Source organism: Macrotis lagotis, chromosome 2 (genome assembly GCF_037893015.1).
Source record: "Macrotis lagotis isolate mMagLag1 chromosome 2, bilby.v1.9.chrom.fasta, whole genome shotgun sequence".
Taxonomy (NCBI): Eukaryota; Metazoa; Chordata; class Mammalia; order Peramelemorphia; family Peramelidae; genus Macrotis; species Macrotis lagotis.
Genome location: NC_133659.1, coordinates 301745778 through 301773480, shown reverse-complemented (window position 1 = coordinate 301773480; position 27703 = coordinate 301745778). Strand labels below are relative to the sequence as shown.

The 27703-nt window shown below is 33.4% G+C and overlaps 1 protein-coding gene and 1 non-coding gene across 2 annotated transcripts; both read right to left on the bottom strand.

Annotated features, from left to right (window-relative positions):
• Positions 1-766: 766 nt before the first annotated feature.
• Positions 767-27703, bottom strand: ALX1 (ALX homeobox 1). The gene is made up of 3 exons (XM_074220808.1): positions 27404-27703; positions 23790-23918; positions 767-1395 (listed from the first exon to the last, which is right to left on the bottom strand). The coding sequence occupies exons 1-3, from the start codon at positions 27647-27649 to the stop codon at positions 1075-1077; spliced, it is 696 nt and encodes a 231-aa protein (XP_074076909.1). The 5' UTR covers positions 27650-27703; the 3' UTR covers positions 767-1074.
• LOC141515645 (U6 spliceosomal RNA) lies at positions 9675-9781 on the bottom strand. Its single transcript, XR_012476407.1, has one exon. It is a non-coding gene; the product is annotated as a U6 spliceosomal RNA (small nuclear RNA).

The following is a 27703-nucleotide window of genomic DNA, read 5'->3' as shown; positions in this document are numbered from 1 at the left end:
AAAGTTATTTTTCTTCCCCCAACAGGAATTTGAGTAAGACTTTTCGGACATTTTCATTCTTTATGTGAAATAATGGTGGCTCGAGGGCCAAAGGTAGGAGAGATTCAAAAGGAAACACACAGATAATGTGTGTGCATGTGTGTGCATATCTACATATCTACATACATTCATATGTGTATACATATTCCTTTAAATAGACATAGGACACTGACTATAAAACATTTTAATAATAATTTTTAAAAACACTTTACTTTCCTCTTTGTGCTATTTATTTATTTGTTTGAAATCCCTCATCAGATAGGGTTTTTTTTTCTCTTCAATTTGAAATCACCCAATTACTTAAATCCACAGAAAGATATTTAGAAAAATTATCATTGGAATTAGATATGAACTCAGTACCAGTATATTTTGATTATCACCCTTGACCACATCGGTTCATATGCTGACCCCAAATCTCCTGCAAATGGTGTTCTTTTTGAGTAATAATTCTTCATACAGTGTAAAGGTCCTAAAACAGATTTAAAAAACTCTTTGAAAATCTGAATAGCAAAGTGTCAGCATGGAGGAGTTATGCCCACCAGGATGGGGAATGAGAAGAGGAGACAAAAATTCAATTCCCCCAATACCCTATTTCAGTATTTACTTGCTCCACTGAAATTTTTCCCAGTGGATTTCTTCCTCCTTCTCTATCGGATATTAATTTATAGGGAATTCCTTAGTATGAAACAGTCACATAAATCAATCTCTAGCAAAGGTTTTTGTTTAATGCGTTTATTCTTTTAGCAGGTTTATGATCATATTTCATCGATTGGTACAATTAAAGGCTTTACCACTAAACAGGACTGGTTGAAATCTGTGAATGGTAAACCAATTTAGTCCCTCTACAGATTCGTTCTTAGATTTTATTGTTAAATAATATTAGTATTCATTGTAAGCTGGCCTCCCTGTCTAGTCTGACCTTTCACAATCTCCCCACGCACAGCAGCTTACTGTTGCATCCTTTAAATATGAGAAAGAAGAATGTTTTTTTTTTTTTGCTTTGCTATGAAAAGAAAAATAAAGGGGTACTGTATATTACATGGCCCATGAAATATTGGCGGTGTGCTCTTTGGCCTTCATTCGAAGGACTGCGATGCTGGAAGACCTCCTTTCAAACTCTGGCTTTGTTTCAAAGGCATGTCCATTGGTGGCCCCAGAGAGGAGAGAGTCAGTGAAAAAATTGTTGAGGGGTACATGGCCAAACTGATTCTGGTGGTTTGAAAATCCCGTATAACCGGATTCTGTCCGAGGCGAATGAGAATATGGGGTCATACAGGAGGAAGTATCACGTGGCAACATGCAGGAGGTAACCACTGAACCACCAGTTGCATTTCCTGCCCACATATTGTTTTGAATCTGCAATAAAGAAAACAAAGAAATGCATAAATAGATTTGTGAAGTTTTGTTCTTTTAGTTTTTTGGGTTTTTTTGTTTTTGCATCTTGAACTTTTCAGTTACTGAATGAGCATGGTCCCTAGTCTACTGATGGCCTTTTTAAAAAAAAAAATACTGAGCAATGATTGAAAATTTTCAGTATACAATATTTGCCTCATACTCATTTTACTTTGATGGAATCCAATAAGCTGTAAATTTGACTCTGTGAAATGCAGATTTCAGTTGGTTCAGCCTCAAGAAGCTAAGATCACAGGTTTAGAGCAGCAAGGAACTTATGAATCTAGCCCTTCATTTTACAGAAAAGGAAAAAAAAAGTGTTTTATAGCACTTTAGTGACTTCACTAAGGTCACACAATGGGAGTCAGAATTCACACACTAAAATCAGTCTGATGTTCTTTCCAGTATCCCTTTTATATTACTATTTTAAAAGAAACAGAGAACATATAGAAAACATTTCTTTTTTGTTATGGGGATTGGGGAGAGGGGCTCAACCTGTGATTTCACTAGAGTGGGGAATTCCTGCTATCAATGATCCATTCATATCCTTTGAGGTCAAAGGGAGTTTTAAAATATGACTTTCTAGACAAAATATGAGTGAGCAATTTTCCTAGTGTTCTAAAGCAGCTCCTCTGTGGTGTATATTCTGCTAGAAAATGCTCCTAACACAAGAGTGGTGTGCTCTCTAAAAGTCTTGGCTATCACAGGCACTTGACTGAATAAATCTTAGCCTTTTTTCATTATCTTGGACACTCTATCACCTTCAAGACAGAGCTCCTCGAACCCTTACAAGTGTACATTTTCCAGACATTTGTTCTATGATTTATGGAATATGCTGTAAAGTGTAACTGACATAAGAAGGATCAGAAGTAAGAAATATTTGAAATATTACAAATCTGAAATAGCAAAGCAAAATAGAGAAAATCATGGAGGCATTCTGAAAAGAACATAAAAATAATAATAAAATTTTTATACAATTCTACAGGAAGAATGACTTAATGTAGAATTTCCTGTTCAAGAATTTTATAGCTCAAATTGGTTTTTTTTTGTTTTTTACTCTTTTAAATTTTTTTCAAATTGTTATTAAAACGGAAAGTGAAGAATTATACACTGGATTATTGAAATTAGCACCAGTAGAATACAAGTTTCCTGAGAGTGTTGTACTCCCCCCCACCCCAGTACTTCCAAAAGACCTGATACAAATTAGGCCCTTGATAAAAAAAAAAATGTTGAATTTCATCAAATTGAGCACAACCCCCCTCTCCCCTACTTCCTGAAACTGTTCAAATATAAGGGCAACTGAACAAATGTAGAGTTTGGATGGAATGGAAAATTTAAAGTGAAAACATAAGGGATAAATTCAGCAGTGTGCTGGTAAATGTTTAGGAACTGTCTCTGGGAAAAAATGCACATGGGACACACTCCTAAACTTAATCTGTAGTATTGATATTTTCTCCCTCACTTTCTTAGGTCTCCACAATCAACAAAACAAGGAGTTAAGCTTTGATATGGGGGATTTGCAAAGTGGAAATGCTTACACTGAAATTTTTACAAAGAATTTGTTGAATTCAAGCACACACCCAGGTAAATGTTTCATTTATTCCTTTTTGGATTGTTTATTTTCATTTGCTTTGTAAGGCAATTGGGGTTAAGTGACTTGCCTAGGGTCAGGCAACTAGTCTGAGGGTTAATTTGAACTCAGGTCCTCCTAACTCTACTTAACAGCCCCTAGATAAACTATTTTTAATAGATTGTTTCTTTTTTGCAAGGCAATGGGGTTAAGTGACTTGCCCAAGGTCACACAGCTAGGTAATTATTAAGTGTCTGAGGTCACATTTGAACTCAGGTCCTCCTGACTCCAGGGCCGGTGCCCTATCCACTGTGCAACCTAGCCGCCCCCAAATAAACTTTTAAATGAAGGGAAGAAATGAGACCTGGAATACATTTATCAGAAAGCGTAGAGGGGGAAACAAGGCGACATAACTGAACAAGTTGCTACCATTATAGTATATTCAGACTTAGGCTAAAAAACACGTATATGCCTATTATACATCTAAAACTCTATTAGGTATTGTTTCGTTGTTGTGGTTCAGTCATTTTCAGTCAGGTCCATTCTTTGTGATCCCCTTTGGGATTTTATTGGCAAAGATAGAGAATTGATTTGCCATTTCTTTCTCCAACTCATTTTACAGATGAGGAAACTGAGGCAAACAGTGTGACTTTCCCAGAGTCACACAGCTAGTCAAAAGTCAAATTTGAACTCAGGAGGATGAGTCTTCCTTACTCCAAGCCCAGCACTCCATTCACTGAGCTAAAGAACTCTCCAGCACTAGGTATTCTGTATACAAACAAAAAACAAAACAGTCCCAATCCTCAAGAAGCTTACATGCTAAAGGGAAATATAGAAAAATAAGAATTCCTAGCTTGCATTGAACCTTTAAGGTTACAAGGCGCTTTACATATATTATCTCATTCGATCCCTGCAACAATCATGTTAGCAGTTATTAACCCAATTCGACAGAGGGGGAAACTGAGGTTGAGAATGATTTCAGTGACTTGCCCAGACTTCATACAGCTTGCAAATATCTGAGTCAGGATTTGAACCTAGGTCCTACTGACTCTAATTCCAATATACTTTCCAATGTGCCACCTATATAGTATCCTGGCTATTTCATCTGTTCACAGATAAATACAAAAAGGGGTAAAATAAATATAAAATATTTTAAGAGGAGTTGATTATGCAACAATAGAATATAATAAATGGAGATTGTTTTCCGTTTTTACATATTTAGATTTTTAAAATCAATACAATCAGAAATTCACGTAAGAATATTTTCAGTTGGAATATATGTATGTCTATATATATGTGTATGTGTATATGTGTATGCATATTCATATTGACTTATATGTGGATAGATGGGCAATCAGAGAGAGAGCGAGAGAGCAAGAGAAACAGAGAGAAAGAGAAAGAGAGAGAGACAGAGAGAGATTTAGAGGAAGAGGGACAGAGAGAGAGACAGAGAGACAGAGAAAAAGAGAGAGTGTGAGAGGAAGAGAAACAGAGAGAAAGAGAGAGAGAGAGAGAGAGAGAGAGAGAGAGAGAGAGAGAGAGAGAGAGGAGAGCGAAATTATGATTTGGCACATAATTAAATCCTATCCTGTCAATCAGCTTCTTCCATGTCAAAGCCATACTTTCTATTTTAATTAGTGTTAGTTACCAGTCACATGCAGAAAACCTATTTAATGATGCTTCTAGTGAAATAGAAATTCTTTGAGGAAAAGACCCAGTTCACTGTTGCCTTGTATTTCTTCACACCTAGGACCACAGCAGGCAAAAAGTGGGCTAATAAATGGCTGGTTGGTTATTGTTCTTCATTGCCGAAGACCAAAAGTTACAACACTAGAGGTGTTTAATAAATGCTTAGATTGACTGAAAAACTAAAAGTTCCTGTGTCTTTATACCCCTCCAGGAAGACAGAAAACAAACAAACAAACAACTCCATAGGTCTGTTAGCAATGGAGAATGGATTTCATCTGTGCATGTGTATTTTTGCGTGTTTTGTGTGTGTGTGTGAATGTGTGTGTGTGTAGCAGGGATCTTTATTGGCAAGCTGAGTTTTCAATGGTTGTCGTAATGGATTATATCAGTCATAGTGTTATTTTTAGACTATTACATGTTTTTGATTGCTTAATTACTGAAGACTATGCTTTAAATTCAATAAAGCTGTCCCATTGCTAGCTGAGATTTTTACACTCAGCTAATCTTTGCGGCATCTTGGGCAATGTTATTTTAATTTAGGCTCACTCTATGATATGCATTCTGTTCTAAAGAGACATAATGAGCAGTGCCAGTAACCACTGATGGATGTGTCTCAGACTAACAAGGGGAACTGTTAATGCCATTACCCTGTCACACACATAGTTCCTCTGACTAGATCGGAGTGATTTTCTTCTGGCTTGCAATCCAACATCATGCTAGATGTCTGAGACCAGCCAAGGTCATTTGGTTCCTGACAACAGATTTCAGGAATTGAAAGTGAACTTGTTTTCTTGTTTTGTTTTGTTTTTTGTTTGTTTTTCAAGTAGAACTAAAGTCTTAAAGTTTAAACTTTAAAGTTTTTTAAATCTGTTGTCATCAATTTACAAATGAAAAGAACCTTATAATTCAGAGTTGGATGTTCCAAGCCAGCTTATCTCCCGCTGAATAAATTTGGTGGGAAAGTCATGGGACTTGTCCAAGGTCACTCAGGAGATAATGGGCAGAGTTTGAAGAAGGCACCAGGATTGGAATCAGAAGTGCATTGGGGTACTCATAAGCAAGGTTGAATAGTGAACATTTCAGTGTGATCATTTACACTCCAGAAATCAGCAACTGTTGAAAATTAGGGTTTGGTTTTTTTGTTTGTTTTTATTGATTGTCCAGACTAAAGAAAGTAATAATAATGTCAACACCATCACATTCTTGTATTGCCCTATAAATATTGCTAAAGCTCAACAGGAGTGCAGCAGAACAAGGGTGTCAAAATCACTGTCAGAATCTTTTATCCCAAACTTTGCATCCTTTAAATTTCAATATGTTGTCTTTTCTGTTTCAGCAGAGGGTCTCAACTGTTAAGGAATTTAGTCTCTACTTTTTATTACTGGAAATAACTAGTGGTATCCTCTTCCAGGAATATGAACTCCAGAAATTACTTTAACACACACACACACAAACACACACACACACACACACACACACACACACAAACACACAGACACTTTATCAATATTAGTTTATATTGTTTAAAATGGTATTTACATTCTCTAGTTCATTTGAGTCCCCTCTCCCTAATACAGTTCTGGAATCCCTGTTTACTCCTAACTATGACCAAAACTAGAGCCAATGAACTAAGCTTGAAAGATTCAGTGACTTGCTTGGAGTCATATAGTTATTATCAAGGGATGGATTCAAATTCAGAGCTTCCTCACTCCAAAACCAGCATATGTTCTTGCTCAAAGATGTCAACCTTTAAAGAGACCTAAGAATTCATCCATTCTAAGAATTCTTAACCATATTGATGGCATGGAACCCTATGGAGCTCTTCTCAGAATAATGTCTTTTAAAGACATGAAATAAGGGGCAGCTAGGTGGCTCAGTGGATAAAGCACTGGCCCTGTAGTCAGGAGTACCTGAGTTCAAATCTGGCCTCAGACACATAATAATTACCTAGCTGTGTGGCCTTGGGCAAGCCACTTAACCCCATTGCCTTGCAAAAATAAAAAAATTAAATAAATAAATAAAAATAAATACATGAAATAAGATACATGGGATTACAAAGAAAACCAATTATGTTTAAATGTAATTAATACACACACACACACACACACAAACACACACAGACCACCAATTCATGGATTCCAAGTCAAGAAACCCTACTCTAATATGAATGAAAGATGCCCAAAGAAGGGAAATGACTTGCTCCAAGTTACTCTTTAAATAGATGGTAGAACTGAGTTTAAACACATTTGATCTCATTTCAGGATTTTTCTTACAACGCCATGATACTTTTTAAGTTCATGGAAATGAAGTTTTCTAAAGACTGTGCAGGAAATCTTTGAACTGGACAGAAATGAAAAGAAATCTGATAAATTTAAAAGATGAATAAAGTTAAGGAAGAAGAACAAGAAAAAAAGTTGAGGTGAACATTTTTAGATTATAATCACAGAGTAAAGAACGTGGCCCAGAGGTGAAAGATGGCTTGTAAGTATTTTAGATCTTTGAGATTCTCTAAAACACTGAATGCACGCAAGGATAATTAGCAGCAAGAAGGTAGTGAAAACAATACACAGATCTCCTCTGTCCAAAGGAAAATAAACTCTATGTAGAAATTAGAAACAGGCAATTATGCATGATCCCAACAACAAGAAGAACATTTTCTCTGAAAACTGGTAACAACCCAAGTCTATCAACTTTACATTTCAGGTTCCATTCTATAGCAATATTTTTAGAAATAAATTGATTCATACAAACATGAGACTATAGATATTTCTCTAAGCAAACTTTTTTATACTTTTTGTAGATTAAAAATACCTAAATGCTGGGCAGGGTGTTGTCCCTAAACATATATATATATATATATATGTATATATGTGTGTGTGTATGTGTATGTGTAAATGTATATGCATATTTTCTGTTAAGATGCTCTGTTTTTAAAAGTACTTTTAATCTTATTACCAAATTTTATTTTTTTGGTAAGGCAATGGGGTTAAGTGACTTGCCCAAGGCCACACAGCTAGGTAATTACTATGTGTCTGAGGCCAGATTTGAACTCAGGTACTCCTGACTCCAAGGCCAGTGCTCTATCCACTGTGCCACCTGACTGCCCTTTATTTATTTAAAAAAATAACTTGGCACAAATGCCCAACTCATTGCTGTAACATATGCAAATAAAAAGATGACCCCAAAGAAGTTTGAGCCTCTCTGTTTGAAGATCTTCCTCAGATTTGGTCATTCACAATGCATTTATACGGAGAAATAGGAATAGTTATAAGAATATAGCATTTTCATTAATTTCTCTTTCTTGTGACATCTTAGGGAAACTGGTTTGGAAATCAAAGGAGCTAAGCTTGATTCATGCCTCTACCACTCACTACCTTTGGTCAAATTTCAACTTTTCACGGTATCTATTTTCTCCCTGTAAAATGAGGAGCTAGTCTGGAAGGAGTTCTAAAATTGTGACTATTTGATCCCCCATTTTTATAACTTATAGAATCCTGGCATAGGAAGGGATCTTAGGGGTCATTCTAAGCTCCATTCCAATACAATAATGTCTTCTACAACATGCTTAACCAATTCTGCTTGGATCTTTTCAATGAAAGGGCATTCACTGCTTCTTGAGTTAGAATGTGTCATTATTGGATAGCTTTGTTTATAAGCTCTGTGGGCTTTGGTCCTGGTTCTGTCCTTATCAAGAGGACAGGTGATAATATAAGAATAGAAGCAAAATCTGTCATTCAAGTTAGCAGAGGGAATTCCAGGATTGTGTTACTCCCTCTATCAATGGAGGTTAGCACCTTCTTTTAAGAATGGTAGAGCTAATCTCTTATATTTAATTTTTTTCTTTAGGGATATGATTTCTGTCTCAGCACATTCAATTTTGATCAATGTATAGCATGGAAACAATGTGAAGACAGTCAGAGTGCCCTCTGTGGGGAGAGTGGGGGAAGGGAAGCAAGATTGGGAGGAAATTGTAAAATTCAAAAAACAATAAAAAATTTTTTTAAAAACAATGGGAGAGGGGCAGCTAGGTGGCATAGTGGATAAAGCACAGGCCCTGGAGTCAGGAGTACCTGGGTTCAAATCCAGTCTCAGACACTTAATAATGACCTAGCTGTGTGCCTTTGGGCAAGCCACTTAACCCCATTGCCTTGCAAAAACCTAAAAAACAAAAACAAACAAACAAAAAAGAATGGGAGAGCTAGCTAGAACATTGAGAGCTTAAATGACTTGACCAAGATCACAGGGTCAGCAAGTATCAAAGGCTGAATTGAATCCAAGTCTTTCTGATTCACAGGCCATCTTTCTTTGCACTGTGTCCTGTTTCCTCCTGTTCATATGACACCCTTTCTTTTTTTTTTCTTTTAGAGGCAATTGGAACTAGTTAACTTGCCTGGGTTGTTTGGCTAGTAAGCTGATGCCAAATTTGAATTAAGGTCCTTCTGACTCTAAGGACTCAACTCAATGCACTTCATCATGTCTCCTCACAAGACATGGAATCCAGATTCTTCACCATCCTCATCACTCTCTTCTGGATGCCCTCTTCCTTAGTGGTGTCTCCAGAATTATGTGTGTGTGTGTGTGTGTGTGTGTGTATTTAACATATATATATATATATATATACATATATATATATATACATATATATATATATATATATTCTAAATGATAGCTGAAACTCAATTTCCTCTTCTGTAAAATGGGGACAATAATACCTGAAGAATCTACCTCATAGGGCTGCTGTGAGTCTCAAATGAAATTATTTGATTAGAGATAATGCCTCAACTTTCAAAAGAGAGTTGATTATGTCTTTGAGAATATCCCTATCATACAGATTGCCTTCTCCACCTTAGCAAACAACCTTGTTGAGTTAGTGTGATCAAAGTAATTCATTGCCTGGTGGTCAGCCTTCATTGGACTACTCTGAACTTTGCTGGGCCGGCACTTAGAGAAATGATATACTTCATGCTTTTGTTTTTTTTTTTTTAACAATATGGAACACTTCAAGAAATTGCGTGTCATCCTTGCTCAGGGGCCATGCTAATCTTCTCTGTATTATTCCAATTTTAGTTTATGTGCTGCCGAAGCGAGTACTACTTCATGCTTTTGAATGTCATACCTACATTAGGCAGCCTGGTGGTACAATGGTTATAGCACAAAACTGGCAGTCAGCACTACTTGGATTCAAATCCTGCCTTAGACATTTATTTACTCCGTGACCATTCTGGGTAAGTTATTTAGCCTCTCTGTGCCTCAGTTATCTCATCATAAGGGGAAATAATAGTACCTGACATGAACCAAATATATATACACATCTATTTTAAAGTATTTTGAAAACCTTAAAGCACCATAATGCTAAAAACAATTAGTATTATTGCTAAATTACCTTGCTTTACCTACAAAAATGAAAATATTTGGGCAAGATGGTCTAAACAAAAAGTTTGGGCTCTAAAAATCCTAATTCATTTTAAAGATTATTAACCCCTTTAACTATATATATATATATATATATATATATATATATATATAGAGAGAGAGAGAGAGATATAGAGAGAGAGAGAGAGAGAGAAAGAGATTGGGATAAAATATTCATAATTGAATTTATGATCTATTAATCCCCTCAGTTCTTTTTTTCACCTATACTGCAATCAGTCCAAGTCTTTTGCATCCTACACTTAGTGATTTATACTGTTTTGTTTTGTTTTTTTTAACTTGAATAGGGGACTTTACCAATTTTTAATTATTTAATTTTTAACCTTTTTATTTTTATGTATTTCTTTCTTAATTTTCTTGTTTTATTAAATTTATTAGTTATTTTTCCAGCTACATGAAAACATAGTTTTCCACAATCATTTTTGTAAGGTTTTGAGTTTCTTTCTTCCCTCTCTTTCCTCCCTTCCTTCTCATAGAGAGCAGTCTAATATAGGTTTTACATGTATAACTATGTTTAAATATATTTCCATGTTAATTATGTGACATTTCATCAGTTTTTAAGATAGAATACCTATTATAAACAGGATGTCCCAAAGTCTTAGTGCAGTTTTAGGCTTTCATTGCTTAATACTATTTAAAAACTTTTATAGATTAAAATAGCACTAAGACTTTTAAGATAGCTTGTGTAAATCAGTGAAGAAGGAGGGAGTATTCTCATTTCATTCCATATTTAAGGGAACCTCTCCTTATAGAGAGGTTGTTAAATCCTGGAATTTTTGGTTTCAGGAGTAGGAGAGAAAAAGACAGCCAGATATAATGGATAATCTGGAAGACAGGAAAAGAAGGGTTTGAGTCAGCCTCTGAACCCTACTGGCTGTGTGACCTTGGCCAAGTTACTTAATTTCTAAGTGCTCTTGACAGTTTTTTCAATACCCCAATATGCAGAAAGGGTGCCAGTCTGCATCGATGGAAGGAGTTCCCACAATGAGGAGCTCCCTATAGCAAAGAAATCAAAGGTCTAGTCCGAAAGTAGTGCCTATGCCATTAGTTAGAGCACTGTTCTTCACTTTTGAATGCCTTTATTGTAGCCCTACCTTCAGGAAATGTCTCCGATTAGAAGAACGTTCAGGTTCTCCTAAACACCTAAGAATGTATGATGCCCCAGGGTCCCATAGAAGGGAGCAAAAACTATATCAAATACTGGCCACATCCTCCTTTCATATGGATGTCAAAAAAGAACCGCATGTCATTATAATTCCTTCTTTATTGTGTTTTAAAGGAGTTTGGGAACCTCAAAACATTCCAGGTCTTAATGTGTGCTTTGCAACATTTTAAAAAGTTCTAGGGATAAATATGTTCAAAGCATTGTCTAGGGAACTTAGCCAACTGACTCCCATTAACGTGAAGTTCAACAAGCTTACCATATACTACTTTGAACATTTGCTTCTTAATGTTTTTTCCTAACCAAATAAAAAAAAAAGATAGCACTTAATTATTGTATGACTTGGGAATTTAGGGCTAGAATTATGCTCACCCCCTCTTCTCCAGATCATGAAAACGAAGGGAGCGAGCAAACATCTTTTCATGATGATCAGGAAAAAAAAGAAGCTATGAAAGGGGGAGGGGCCAAGATCAAAACTACACTCAAAGTATTTGCTGTGGGAATTTCTTAATAATATCACTACAGTAAAGCCAGCATTGGAAAACATTAAGGCTATTAAGAAATAAATGATAGCTATATTATTTTAACGGGAAAAAGCATAATTATAGTTGCACAATATTTATTTCATGTGCTTTCCCTGTGTTCACTTATTTTACTGTTGTTATGACTTTTGGGGAATTTCATTTCCCCCCCAAATTTCTGATCTTTATCTAGGGTGTCCCAAAAGTCTTGAAGCAGTTTGAAGCTATTCTGAGACTTTTGGGACTCCTAAAGCATTTCAGAGTTAGCCAAATGCTTTATTCACATAATCCTTACAACAAATCTGTGAGCAGGCACTATTATCCATTATTTTACATAGGAGTAAACTGAGGCTCAGAACAATGAAATGACTTGTCCAAAGTAGCTCAACTTATAAATATCTGAGGAGAACTTTTATCTGAGGAAAAGTCTGTTAAACTGAAACCGAACAAGCAAAAATTGAACCTATTTGACTATTCATCTGATAGGTAAGGTAACGGAACTAATCAGCCACCGTGCCTACAGTTTTAATTATTCTAGACTCTTATAGATGTTATATAGTCAACACTCAATGATGCAAGAAATTAACCAGAGAGTTCTTTTTTAATGATGGGGGAAAATCATTATCCACAAAGTATTTAACCAGATATAGTCAACAAATAGACAAATTATCTGACTTTAACTTAATTTTATCAACCTTACCTTCCTAAAACAATTAGATCTGCCTCAAAGTGGAATGGCTGCTCTCCACATAATGAAAGTCTCAGTACTAGAATGCCCTGGATTGATTGTGTAGGTAACTAACTCCCAAGATAGGAACTGCTTCAACTAAGGAAGATAAAAAATAATCTGGACTTGACGGTTTTAAAATCTAACTAGGAATACTGAGAGGGTTAAGTGATTTACCCAGGGCAACATGGCTAGTAATGACAAATCATCTGCAATTGATAGTTTTAGAGAATTAACTTGGGGCGCTGGGAAATCAGGGCAGCTAGGTTAGTGTATAGGGCGCCAGACTCGGAGTCAGGAAGACTCATCTTCCTGAGTTCAAATCTGACCTCAGACACTAGCAGTGTGACCCTGGACAAGTCATTTCACAATATTTGTCTCAGTTTCAGTAAAAAAAAATAGAAAAGGAAAAGGCAAACTACTCCAATTTTTTTGCCAAGAAAACCCCAAATGGAATCACAGGGTCAGACATAACTGAAATGACTGAACAGCAACAAACAGAAATAAAGTGATTTTTGCCCCTTGTTCCACCGGCTAATAATCCTTTCAGACACAGGATTTAAATTCAGGTCTTTCCAATTCCATGATTGCCCCTCTTACTTCTATGCCTCACTGGCTGTTTTTATGGTGAATAAAACCTGAATTAGCCATTTACTGCTCTGTGAATCTAGAAGGGGAAAATATATCAAAAAGAAGAATTTTCTAGTGCAAATTCTAACAAGTTCAAATTATGTTATGATACACATTTCTGCATATTAAAATAACTTAAAACGACTCAGAAGAAACAAGTCCATGGAACCCGATGGAAATAAAAGAGGCTTGTGAAACACCTGGAAATGCATCAGTAAACATCTGTCCTTTAATTGAAAAACAAGCTCAAAACCTGACTTTTTAACTATATTTATATTTCCAAAGTGGTCACTTTGTTTGCTTATTTATTTATTAATTTTTTGAAAAGAAAGGTCTTCTATGAAGAAGTTGCAGATTAAGGGAAAAAATAATACCCCCTAGGAATATTTGCTACCCTTCACACAAGCATGAAAGATTAAAAATATATACATAAAGGGGATTATCTCCTACCCTACAACTAAGAAAGAATAAGAGATGCTGAGATGATTTCATGATTGCATAAAAATAAATGAACATTCAAGGTTTTTTTTTATTTCTGCCTTCCTGGTTTAATAGCATGCTTTTACCTTACTTTCATTCAATCACTGTCAACCTAGCCACCCTGTAAAAATTAATTACCACATTAGCACCTCATAATATACATTACCATAAAAAGTTTCTCTTGAAAAAAATTTTATATAGTATTCCTCAAAACACAGTTAAAATTTCCTAACAATCTGTTATGTTAATTTTACTCATATTACACATTTCTTGAAAAGCCAAGGAGGTATTATGTTTAATTCTTATTGAGATAAAAAAGAAGAAAAATTCATGTAGAATTTATTTTTTAGAGTTGCATTACGTTTTTCAGGATATAAGTAAAATTGTGAGTTAGTCAGAGCCTAGAAAGAGCACAAGAACATTCTTAAAAGTGTGATTTAATTCCAAAGAAAAACCATCCTGAGGTATATCTAGACACATAAATAATTTGAATTCTATGTTATGTACAGCCTTGAATATAGTTGGTGGAGGGAGGAGATACTGTTTTATCTATCTAGTTATCTATCTATCCATCTACTAATTACTATCAATTTCTTTTCAGTTAAAATGGTCTAACATTCAGTTACATTCACAACACCTTCAAAATATTGTCTTCTTCAAATGTTCCATGATTAAATATATATATATATATATATATATATATATATATATATACATACATACATACATACATACATATAATTTATTCTTTAGGGGTTTTTTTGCAAGGCAAATGGGGTTAAATGGCTTGCCCAAGGCCACAGAGCTAGGTCATTATTAAGTGTCTGAGACCGGATTTGAACCCAGGTACTCCTGACTCCAGTGCTTTATCCACTGTGCCACGTAGCTGCCCCCTATATAATTTATTCTTAAAGTCTGCAGGGTCTAAAGTCTACTAAAGACTATAAACATATTAAAGAATTATGTAATTTATTCGATTTTCTTTTATTTTGGAACGGCTATAAGGAAATGAATCTACTATTACAGCTATCGTTATTAACATGTATTTATGTAATGCTTTGAGAGTCCCAAAATACTTTGCCCATTATCTTATTTGAGCCTCCCAACAACATCCTTGTGTTCCACTGACTTCCTACTACCTCTAGAATTTCCAGTGACATCCTCCTACTTCTAATCAAATGTTAACTCTTCCCTTTTTGAATCCTTCACAATTTTGCCCCAAACTATCTTTTTATTCATGATCATCACACATTACTACTCCTTATGCACTCTCTGATCTGGCTAAATTGGTCTTCCAATTCCTCATAAAAGACTCCATATTCTTGCCTGGAATGAACCCATTCCTCATTGCTTTTCTTAGAATTTCAGTGATTCTTTCAAACATGCTCAAATACCAAGTCTTTCCTCATTCCTTCAACTGTCAATAACTTTTCTATCAAGCTACCTTAAATTTCAATGCATTATATTCATATTTTAATGAGTTTGTGTCTTCTTATTTATGCCATTGTTCTTACCCCTGATTAGAATGAAAACTCCTTGCAAATAGAGCTGACTCCATTCATCCTATCTGATTCGCCGGTGTCATAGTGATTGGTAGGAGCTTATTGACTTGTTGAAAGGTACTATAGGCATTTTTTTTAATTATTTACATATGGAGACAATGAAGTTTAGGGGAGCTGAGTAACTTGCCCAGACCCACAGTGTCAGAGTCTGAATTTGACTCATTGCAACATAATGTCATTAAATAGATTTTGCACTACTATAAGTAGAGGAAGAAAAGATACACTTTCAGTATTGGTTTTAAACTATTTGAAATTCAAAATATCTCAAATATAAAATAGAAGGAAAATGAGCTTGAGGGAAATAAAAAATTAGGCTGATAATGAGTCCTGGAATTTTATAATTTGGTAAAAATTGAATTTATTTTTAAATCATTCCTACCAAATTTTCAAGGTTCTTCATAATTTTAAGATCAAAAGTTAAGCAAACACTATTCATCAGATATATACCTAGTTTTATATAAAATATTAAAGTTGCAGAAAATTATAGATGAATTCTGCACCATTACCCTGATAGTTTTCATATTTCTGTTTTGTCTTTTTAACTTTACAATTTTGATTCCACGTATTTCACGTTTAGTAGTTGTGGTAGTCAAACGTATTATATCAATGAAATCATGCAATTTGTTACTTCAAATAAAATAACAAAATACCTTTATTCAGGAGTATAGAAATTAGATATTGTAGTTTTTTTCTTGTGCAACTATAATTTTTAAGAAACAAAAATTCCATATGACATATTTCCTAATGATATCCTGAATCACTTTTGTGCTTCTTAACATATTATCATGTCATCATATATCTAATTTATATCTTAACAAAATAAAAGTAGCTTATATAGTGCTGTGCTTACAAATCATTTTGAATGTAAATGCTATTTCATTCAATATTTAAGAAAGGAATAAAAAGGTTTTTTTGATTCATCAGTAGCTAGAGCTTATTCCAGTTCCCCAACAAGTTTAATAAAATTCTCAATAGAATTATAAGTATGCTATTCTTCTTGTTAAGCATTTCAATTCATAGTTTACAGAAAATTTAAATAACAGAAATTAAATGAGCCAAGATTTGTCCAGATTTTTATGTAAAGAATATTTGGACATTACTTTTTCTTTACTCTAAGCTGATTATCTTAAGGAGAGAATCCCTTTCCAAATAGCTGAATGAAAATAATTATTACTTGCCTTTTGTTTCTAAAGACAACACATTTGAAATTTTAGTTTTGCAATTTTTAAATTAATTCTTCAAAATCTTTAAAACATGTTCATTTGAATCTGTTTTAGGGTGAATGTATGTTATGATATCTAGGATGAAATATCACATTACATGTTTTAAATATTGTGGAATGTTCAACATAATTTGCTCCATTTTATAAAACAAATCATAGATTTAGGCCTCCAATTCGTATAACCTCAAAAAGGTTAGAGTGCATTCATTCCACTTACAACTGGTTTAACTATCTAATTCTGCCCTCCTGCCATCATTCACTTTTTTTCTGATAATGTTGCCTTATTGTTAAATCTTTCTCTAATTTATGGAGAATCCTAATAAATTTCACCTAAAAATGACTAGTCTTCTCTTATTTATATGATCATTAACATTCAAATTCATTACCTTCCCTTTATTATTTTGTTTCAGAGGCAACAAAATTCATTTATGATTAATAATCACATTTTCAAGCCCTTGTCACTTTCATAATCCATCAGAAACAGCAAAATTTTTTGACATCCCATTTCCTCTTTTATCAGAGTGATACCACTAATCTCTTAGAATTTTGGAATCATGAAGAAACTATAAATTATTTAATGTTGATAATTCAATACTTATCTAAAAAATATTTCAAAACATTCACTTCACATCCTCCATTTCTTTTATTTCTAAATTTAAAATGGTCTAGGAAGCTAATCTTATTCTGCCTCTAAGCACATTTATAAATACTCCTAATTTTCCTCATCACATTTACAGATGAAGTTAGTCCAACATGGAGACACAGAAGATTGATAAAGTATGCTTAACAACTGTGTGAAGAGATCATTTGTTGCTCTGGAAGTTCTGCAACTTTGGAGTCTGAAAGGCCAAAGTTATCATTTCTCACTAGATATACCCCACAGTCCATTGCCCTGGAACAGTTGATAATCACTTAATTTTTCCTGAAGGAAACTAAAGATTTATTCCCAGAAATGAAAGGATTTTGATTTAAACTTTTGCTTTAAATTTCAGATAGAATCTATTGGAAGTACACTAAGAGAAATATAACACTTTCTCCATATAGTCAAATTTACTACATTTAAAGCTTTCACTAAAGTGAAACTTTTAAACTTAATCTTTGGTCTCCTAATATTAAAAGGGGGGGGCATAGTTATGCTATTATCAATCACTATACTTGATGGAAGAATCCCATTATAAATGGAGATTGGGATTTCATTGCCATTATTTTTTCAGAATTTAAAAATTGTAGGAACACTTTTCCGTTACTATTTTAATTCGCATTTATTGAACACAAAATTACCAAAAAAAATTTGCATTTTTAAATCAATGCTGATGACCCCAGAAGTGATCTATAATGAAAAACCAAATAATGGTTGCATTGATCTCCTGTTAAAAGGTATTTTTAAAGGCCTTAGCACAACTACAGAGAAACCAAAGAAATTGATCATTTTTGATTTTCATTCAATGAACATAAGATTTCATTATGATCTTGCACTGGATGCCCATAAAAGTCATATATAAAGTTTTGGTAAACTAAAACTTTCCTAAATAATTAATACTCTAAGCCCTTTTGGTAATTTTTGAAAGAACAGAATTTTCCTCATGAGAATAAACTAGAGTCAAATTCAGAATATACTGATACTTTCCCACAGGAACCATACTTGTTAGTCCTAATTCAAGGGAAAAAAAATAAATTAAATTGGATTTTCCCTTTAGTTATAATGAGTAAACAGGCTCCCCAGATAGCAAATTTAACTGAATCTTTGATTAAATTTATGCACATGTGAAAATTGAAACCATTTCCCTGATTCCCTGATTGGCAATGGGGAGAAAAAAATGGTCTTATAAGACCATTCTGCCAATTTATGCAAACAAGTCTTCCATTTCTGTGTTCCATTCAGGATATTTTCATAAAATGTCTGCGCTAGAATATAAAGTACTCTATTCACTCACATAATGGCAAAGAGTGACTCTGGCTTTTTTATTTTAGAAAAATAAGTATCTGATGTAAATTATTCGAGTTTAATTTTAAACTATGATTCCAAGATTTAGACTATGATGTAATAAGTTTGAGAACAAAATAATTATTTCCTTTATGGACCCAGATATTTTAACTGAAGAACAGTATGGTGAGATTGAAAGAGTACTGAACTTGCATTAGTGAGGAGACTAGGGTTTAAGTTCATACCTTGTTTGTATATATGTGCTTAATATCTGTGTGCTTAATAAATGTCCATTTTCTTCCCTATTTTAATAGCTGTGAGACTTTATACAAGTCACTTAAAACTTTCTAAGCTTCAGTTTTTCTGTCTGTAAAATAGAGACATTAATACACTGCATACCTCAGAGATTGTTATGAGAGCAATGTATGTAAAATGCTTCATAAACTCTAAATCATCTTTTAAAACATCCACATTTTATAGACCTGTGCTCTAAACACAACATTTCTGTCTTTGCCTCTTGAAACCTCTATCATCTATAAAATGTCTCTCCCCAAATTGTTAATGATCCCCTGGAATTCTCGTTGGATTTGCTTTGTCTACATTATGTATTTAATATGCCTAAATGTTTCCCAGATAAAATATAAGCTTCTTGAGGGTAAAAGTTTGTCCTTTCCCTTTACAAGAGTACTTAAAACAATCTGGTATACTCTTTTTTTTAAGAGTTTTTTTTTTGCAAGGCAATGGGTTTAAGTGACTTGCCCAAGGTCACACAGCTAGGTAATATTAAGTGCCTCAGGCTAGGTTTGAACTCAGGTACTCCTGACTCCAGGACCAGTGCTCCATTCACTGTGCCACCTAGCCACCCCTGGTATACTCTTAATAAATATTTCTTGATTAGGGCTAAGGGCACTTTGGAAATCATGGTCTCCTCTGCTTTTCTCCAAAACCAAACTAAGCTCAAGGTGTTTTTTAGAGGCCACTCAGCTAGTTAGGATCAGAACAAGGATTATAATTGCTCACTAAAACTTTTCATTTTACCAACTCCATACAGAGAAACAATAAAATGGTCAGGCTCAGAAGTGAACATCTAGAGGCACAATCATGAATGGAAGTAAATCACTATTTATACATTAAAAGTGATGCAGACACAAAAATATATATGAAGGATTTGAGGGGGGCAGAGAGAGAAAAAGAGCTGTCCTGTTAGCATTTCATGCTGTAATTATAATAATTATGTAGAAATGTTGCCACTAAGGACATTTCACTGTATTTGTATCAGCTTCAGACAGAACACGACAGACAATCTCATTTGTTTGTAGGCAGAATATATTACTAAGCTAAAGAAAAAGGAGTCATAGAGCCCTTTTCTTCCTTTTTGAAGTAGCTAAGCACCATCTTCTAGAATAATCTTTTCTGATATCACCAGCTACTAGTGTCATCCCATTCAAATTACCTTGGATTCAGCTACTTTGTATATATTTCTATTTATTGAGCAGTTATTCATGTTTATTTAGATCAAATGTACATATGGATATATATTCATGTATGTGTATATTTATAGTAATATGTCTACGCACATGCCCACACATGTGGATGTATGTATATGTTATGAATGCATGTTATCTCTGGGTGTATATGTATAGATTATATACATTTTACATCTGTATATTCTTGTATATTTGTATAATATGCATATAGCTACACACATAGATAGATAGATAGATAGATACCCATATACAAACCTATCCATGTTTATGTATATATGGTCATAACCTATATACATATAAGAATGCACACTTCTATTACCATACACATACATATCCATTAGAATGAAAAAGTGGTTCCATAATAAATACTTTTAGATTGATTAATTATCATATATGATGTTGCAAAGTTTAATTATCATTGAAGGAAAAAAGTCTTCATAGGATCATACAGCCAAACTTGAAGAAACTTTAGAAACCATTAAGCATGCCCCCCCTCTTTATTTTAGAGATGAGGAAACTGAGGCTCAGCAAAGATAAATAGCTTGAGCAAAGTCACACACTTAGCATCTATCTGAGGGAGATATGGACTCAATTCTCATGATTTTACAAGTATGGTCCTGTTTTCACTGAAAGTTTTCTCAGAAAATGAAATTTCACAAGAGTGAAGGCCATTGACATGCGTGCTCATGAAGAATCATGGCTATTAGAACTACAGAGATTATTTATTCATGAAATCATAGATCATTAGAGCTTAAAGGAACTTTGGGAATTAAACGGTTCAAGAATGACATTTTACAATGAGGAAATAGACCCCAAGGAATTACAATCACGGGTCCAAGTCTAAGTTCATTGAGTTAGATCCAAACTAGAGTTTCCTATCTCTCTATTGAATGGTCTCTCCTTTATATCACAGCTTGTTTGAGGACTACTACCAGTCTAATTGAGGGCAAATAAAAAGAATTTGTTTGGAAACTATATACATTGCTTGAATTACTTTAAAACTTCTCTCTATGTTGCTAAGATTGAATGTCCCTGCCAGATTTTTTTGTTCTTTTATTTTGAAATTTTGCCTCCATTTCGTTTCTAATGCTTAACTATTCTTATAATTAGTCACAGTAATCAGATTAGATTTTCTATTGCATTGGATTTTTGGATTCCACTCTAGTTTCCAGTATAAATTTCTATTTCTAGTCCCCATGATAAAAATTTCCTTCAGGCTGAAGCTTGGCAGACATGAGCTCAGTCTGGGAATGATTTTTTAAACCAAATCAGAAAAACTTCATCTCTCCCTCTCTCTTCCTTCTTTTGAATCAGTAAAAATGAATAAACAAATAAATAAAAAAATTAAAAATTGGGAAGTTTGTATTTATCCTCTTCATGAAGCCTTGATTGATACTTTTCACAAATTCATATACACTCACTATTTTATTCTATGTTTCATTCACTAAAATGTAACAATTTCATTACTATTAAAAATTAGTTCAGTGACATTAGAAATGTGTGTATTAATATCTTGACTTTTTAATACTTTCTTTTGGTGTTAATGAAATCTACTAAATCCATTCTATTATTTTTATTCAATGGCTCTGATTTTAAAGCCGGCTATATATGAGTGTGGCCAAGCTGAGATTAAATCAGAGAACTGTGATATATCTGTAGCAAGAAAGAGAAAAACAAGAATAATTACAATTAACTCATTACGTTTCTAAGAAATTTCTAAACCAATCCTCCTTCTTTGGGATTACAAGACAAAAGTAAACAAAACCACAGCATACATCCAAACTCCACATACCTTTTCTACTTTGGGTCCTAACTCGATGTTACTTAGTGAATCTTTAGTAAGTCTTTGATAAAATTTCAGTAATAAGACAACAAAGTTGTTACGGATATGAAAGTGGAGACATAAAGAGGAAGATAATGAAGTAAAGATAGAGAAAGAGACAGAGACAGAGACAGTAGAACATAGAAGAAGAATACAAAAAAGAAGACTAGAAGGTAGAAGAACAGAGTTGCAAAAAAGTTGCATAGAGAAAAAGAGAAGAAAAGCATAAGAGAAAGAATTAAGGGAAAAAAATATTTGAAGACAAAGAAAAATGAGACACGACTGAAAAAAAGCTATGCACTTTTCTCCTAGGCCTTAATTTTTGAGAAACATTCAGCATTTAATGTTTTACATGTCAAAATTCCAAAATGAACCTATAGATAGGAAATTTTGAAAGAAATGTATCAATAACCTATGACCTCTATTTGTTAAAATAATAACATCTGGAAAAGATGATAAAATATTTCTCTATTGATATTCTGATTACTCCTTAAATTCAAAATGTTTAACAAATATGTATTCTACTTTTCTCCACCAATTGCCTTATATTTGTTAAAGTCTTTAATGTCGATAGTGTTTCCTCAAGTATATTATAAGCGCTTTGAGGGCAGAACCATGCTTTTTATTTGTTAACTCTCCTCTGCTTCTCATTCCCAGCATCTTCCTACTAGATAAGCACTTAGTGGTATAAATATTTGAATTTCATCATTTATATAGTGCTAAAATTCAAAATATAAGGACTTTCCATCTCTCAAACCCATTTTAAATGATTAAAAAAAAAAAGGTGATGAAATTAAGATCCAGAAGGTGACATTTTGGGGTTTGACTAGTATGGCAATTTGTTTTGCTTGATTATGAAAACTCTTTACAGGAGGTTATTTTTTCTTTTGATTTTAACGGGGGCGGGGTGTGGGTAGGAGAGAGAAAATTTGCTTGTTAATTTAAAAAAATGTTATATAACAAATGAAAACCTGGTATTTCCTCAGAGCAAGAACCTGATTTGACCTCTCCAGAAGCCTACCAAAATGGCTAAGGAAAGAAGTCATTTGGGATAGCACACTTCCCAATGTGGATAGTCCACAAAAAGCATAAAGGGCCCTCCATTCTGAAAGTTCACTCAAGGAAAACATAAGACAAAAGGACTACATAAATTTGAAAACCAGAAGCCCATGGGCAACATTGTAACCAATGCACATTTACTTACATGTTTAGAATACTATGAAGGCTTCAACTTTGTTAAGTCATCTTTGAACTTTCCCAACCTTCATTTTCATTCAATTTTGATTCATATGTATTTTAAGCCACATGCTACATTATATGGAATCACATGCCTTGAAATTAAAGGTCTTAGGATGTGATATGATCATGTTTGTGCTGAGAATTGCATAAGAACTATAATGACAAATGTATGAATGCACAAGAATAACTTAAATAAAAATATACACATGTGAAATCTATTCACATGTCCCTAGATATGCAGGCTTCTAATAGCTAATGGATTTAGGGATTATATACATATGTGTATACAAATGTACAGTCCCATCTATGTACAGATACATACATGTGTGATAACATAACTAAGAATAAGTAAGGGTAATTATAAATCTTCCAAGGTAGTACAGTGAAAAGATGAGCTTTTAATCCTGAATACAAAATGGTCAAAGTGCAAATTCAACCTAGTTTTTACAACTGTGGGTCTAGCTGCAATTATTTTGACCATTATTTAAAAGAACTGAAGACAATTAGAATCTCTGGGAAAATGAATAACATAATTGGTCCAGGGTTAAAAACAATGACAGCAAAAGAAAACAGATGCTTTGGCTAGGAGTGATGGTTTCATGGAACTATTTTCCACAATGGGCTATGGTTCATCAAACAAAACCCCAAAGGTATCATGCCATAGAATGTTGTATTTTTTGCAGTAGTTAACAAAGGGTCTGAAGAGTGAAAGTGTACAATGATGTACAGCCTCCAAAGAGGACATCTCTATATGTTTTCATCATTAAAGAAAGAAAGCAAGACTGATTCTTGAAAAAGACTTTAGACGTAATAATCTATGCGTTTCATCTTGTTTTGCTTTATAACAAATCAGCAAGTATGATATCTTTACTATTCCAAGTAATTTACCATACCTGTGGGTAGCTGTCAGTCCGTGGTAAGACAGATATGTCATAGGTGGCAGCAAAATGGCTTTTAGCTTGTTGTATTTGGCCATAACGTTCTCTTTTTCTCCATTTAGCTCTTCGATTTTGAAACCAAACCTACATGAGAGAAGTAGTATATTGTTAAAGTGCTTGGAACCTAGTAGGTATTTAATAAGAGCTTCTTTTGTCTTGTCTTGCCTAAAAGAAATAACCCAAAAAATCCATGCAAATGTATGACAAAATAGCCCAAATATCACAGATGTACAGAAACATAGGCCAACAAGGTTTCTTTCAAAGTCTGTCTCTTTTGCAAAAGAAGACAGTCATTCCTGACATTTTTGTTCCATACCATGAAAAATCTTACAGCAGGTTGTATTCTAGATTTCTCAAAATTAATTTTCCCTCAAATGGTCAAAGAGTAAAAGAACTATAGAGCATATTAAAAAAAATCCAATATTTCATATTTTATCTAATAAGATGGAATAGAGAGATCACTGGACCAGATGACCTGGCTAAATAACAGTAAGTAAAACTTTCTGAGACTCAGTTTCATCAATGGTAAATTAGGTCATTGGACTCAATTTTTCCATGAACTTTAACAGATTGAATTTTTTTAAATTATGCAACCTCATTAGAATTCCAGATCCAAAATTTTTCAAAGCTGAAACTCTTTGAGATTTCTTATTTTGGAGTTTTAGAAAGGCCATCCAACTTGCTTACCTGACTTGGATATGATCTGGTTAAGTAAAAGAATGCTAGACTAAGTCAAGTCATAGGCATTTTGATTTAATTCATTTCAGAAAGTGTTGAAAATTGAAAGATAAATGTAAATATATCAATTATTATACAGTATTGTCTAATACCTGTCTAAAATTTTGACTCGATAGAACTGGAAAATGATTTCCTTGTTTTATTAGAAATAAATGATAGGGGCAACATTTAGAGAATGTTTTATTTTTACTTATGAGATATAGATTTGCTGGCTAGATGGAATTATCTGTGAGGTTAATTTTCTATTAAATTTCATATACTTTTAAACATTTTCAAAACTAAAACAAAAAAAGACTCAATAGCATCTCAGGTCATAAAAGTCCAACTTTTACTCTGACTTCATCCATTTCATCAAGTCATTCATTTTTCTTCAAAAAAATCATCAATCTGCAAGCTGGAAATAATACTTCTAAAAATACTTCTACTAGTTTCTCAAAGTAAGGTTAGTTACATTTATATGTACAATGCGACATATTTTGTACTTGAAGGCCTAAAGGCATTTTTAAATGAATATGGTAGGAAATAGAAGTAATCTAACTGAAAGTATCGAAGCAGAGGTTACCTAAATTGATATTTGATAATCAAGTTTCTAGATTTTGTCACAGCTGATATTCTTTGAAACAAATTCTTTTAAAATGTAATCCATTTATTGTGGACTCAGATGTCAAGGAAATATGAAAAATCCACAGCTGAACAACCTTCTGCTAAAGATGACTTGAACTTTTTTCACCAAATGTGTGTGTGTGTCTGTCTATGTGTGTGAGTTTATTCTTATATCTATACCTTCATTAGATGTGTCCAACCCAAAACCCTCGACCACATTCGACCCTCAAAGCCCATCCATGACGACTGTATTGCATTTTATTATTATTATACTCATTGATAATATGGTTACATTTGGTCATAAATAAGTATTAAATTCTGTATTGGGGGGGGGAGTGGGCCACAAGTTTCTGTTGGGTGATGCTGCCTAAAAAGTTGGACACCAATAGAAATATTTTTAAACACCAGTTTGATATTTATGTAAAGATTTAACATGGTTCTTTGAAAAACTGATCCAGAAATCAAAACAAGATTCAGGGACATATCTGTTGAGTATATTTTTTGAAGGAGTCACTTAAATTTGTATTATCCATCATGTTAGGGGCTCAAAAAGAAAAAAGAAAGCAAAAAGAAGAAAAAGAAAAAGAAAAGAAAACAAGGAAAGAAAGAAAAAAAGCCCCTTCTGTCTCCACAGGAGGCATGAAGAACATAGCAGGGGAATTTATTAATGAGCTTCTTTCATTGAAAAAAGACCTCAACAATCTCCTTAAAATGGGTGCCAATTATTACATTGAAGTAAAGCAGGAAAGAGAACAACTTAGATAAATTAGGTTCAAGCTGGCTCTCTGCATGGATTCAGGACAAAAAAAATTAAATTGGATCTTGAATCAATATTTGAGGGGAAAGCAGGTAGTATGCAAAACCAATGTGTTTGTTTGTGTATCTGTAACATGTATCTAAATAATATAATTGAATATTTAATAGCCAAAGGATAAAAAGTTTTAAAAATTATATTTTTGCTAACCTTGTTAATAATTCACAAAATTCGTTTTGTATAGCTTTCACAGAAATTAGCTAAAGATAAAATAACCATTTGTCTCCACAAATGAAAACAAAAAATCTGCTGCTTGTTATCCGTGCATTGCCAGATGTTGACCTTAATGATGTAAGGGCCTTATAATGACTTATTCTTGTGATGGAATCCTGTTATACTAAGGATAGAAATTCCTACTGCTTTTCCTGCATCTTCCTTTCCTAATGATTAATCCAAATTGCTAAATTCAGGACTTTCCTATGAAAAGCAGGACATATATATATATATATATATATATATATATATATATATATATATATATATATTGCAAAGAAAACATACAAACTTTGCAGTATTTGTTGATATTATTTGCTTTATAAACCTTTAGTTATATTTCAGGCAACATTGAAAAGGGGGGGAAAGCAGCAACATAAAAAGAGTTAAAATTAAATCTAATGCAAACAACATAAACAGATGAAGAATACCATTATGCCAATTTTTATTTCTATTTTAAAAGTCTTGAACACATTTAGGGAACTTTTTTTTTTAAAAGGAGCATTCAATTTTCTAGCTTGGTTAAAAAATTAGAACTTTTAAAAGATAAATTCAATGATGTCTAATAAAAATCAATATAAAATGAGACAATGCTTATGACTTCTAGGCAGAAATAAATAATTTCATTTTCATGGGTCTAATACTTTATATTTGAAAAGTATCATTTTATGGTACTATTTTATTTTGAAATCCTATTTTAATAATATTCATAGAAAAGTCATTAAAATGTGATCATTATTAAATATTTCTCTTTCCATTATTGAATGCAATATATAGAAAAATATCACAAATACATATTAATATTATGCATTCATACACATTTGTAAATGACAAATAATCATCCTCCAAATAATCCTCATATAGTGGTAATTAGGAAATATAAAAATATGTCATATTTTAGAAAGTTACACTTTTTATGTTAGCCTTTAGGAATTATTTTTCCTCCTCCTCTCTATCTCTCGCCTTTATTAGATCCTTCCTATGATTAACAAATAGATTTTTAATATTAAATTGTTAGTCTGATAGTTTAGATCAATTGCAATATTCATTTTTCTGAAGAAAATATGGCTTGACAATCATGTCCATTTAAAGGGAAATGTAGTTTTGCTGGAATATGCTAACTCTCTAATCTTAGTCTCATAAGATTTTCTTCCTGTGAGGTTAAAAAAATAGAGTTATTCTATTATGACAAAGTTAGTACCTGGACTCTGGCCTCAGTCAGTTCTGTTCTGAGAGCAAGCTGTTCTCTGACATACACATCAGGATAATGTGTTTTCTGGAAGACTTTTTCCAGCTCTTCCAACTGCAAACTGGTAAAGGTGGTTCTATGTCTCCTCTTCTTGCTACTGGACACGTTGCTGTCACATTTATCACCAAGTTCATCCAATTCTCCCTTCTCCTGCATCCCTTTGACTGGAGACATCCTGAGGCTGTTACAGCTGTCCATGGCTCTATTTAGTTCTGTGTGAAGAGGTTGTCCTTCGACTTTAGTAATCCCATA

Bases quoted from the DNA above. Each gene is read 5' to 3' on its own strand.
- ALX1 (XM_074220808.1), bottom strand. From the start codon at position 27,649: ATGGACAGCTGTAACAGCCTCAGGATGTCTCCAGTCAAAGGGATGCAG. The intron at 23,919-27,403 runs GTACTAACTTTG...TCTCTCATGTAG, and splicing joins TGACTGAGGCCAGAGTCCAG to GTTTGGTTTCAAAATCGAAG. The intron at 1,396-23,789 runs GTATGGTAAATT...TCTTTATTGCAG, and splicing joins GGACTGACAGCTACCCACAG to ATTCAAAACAATATGTGGGC.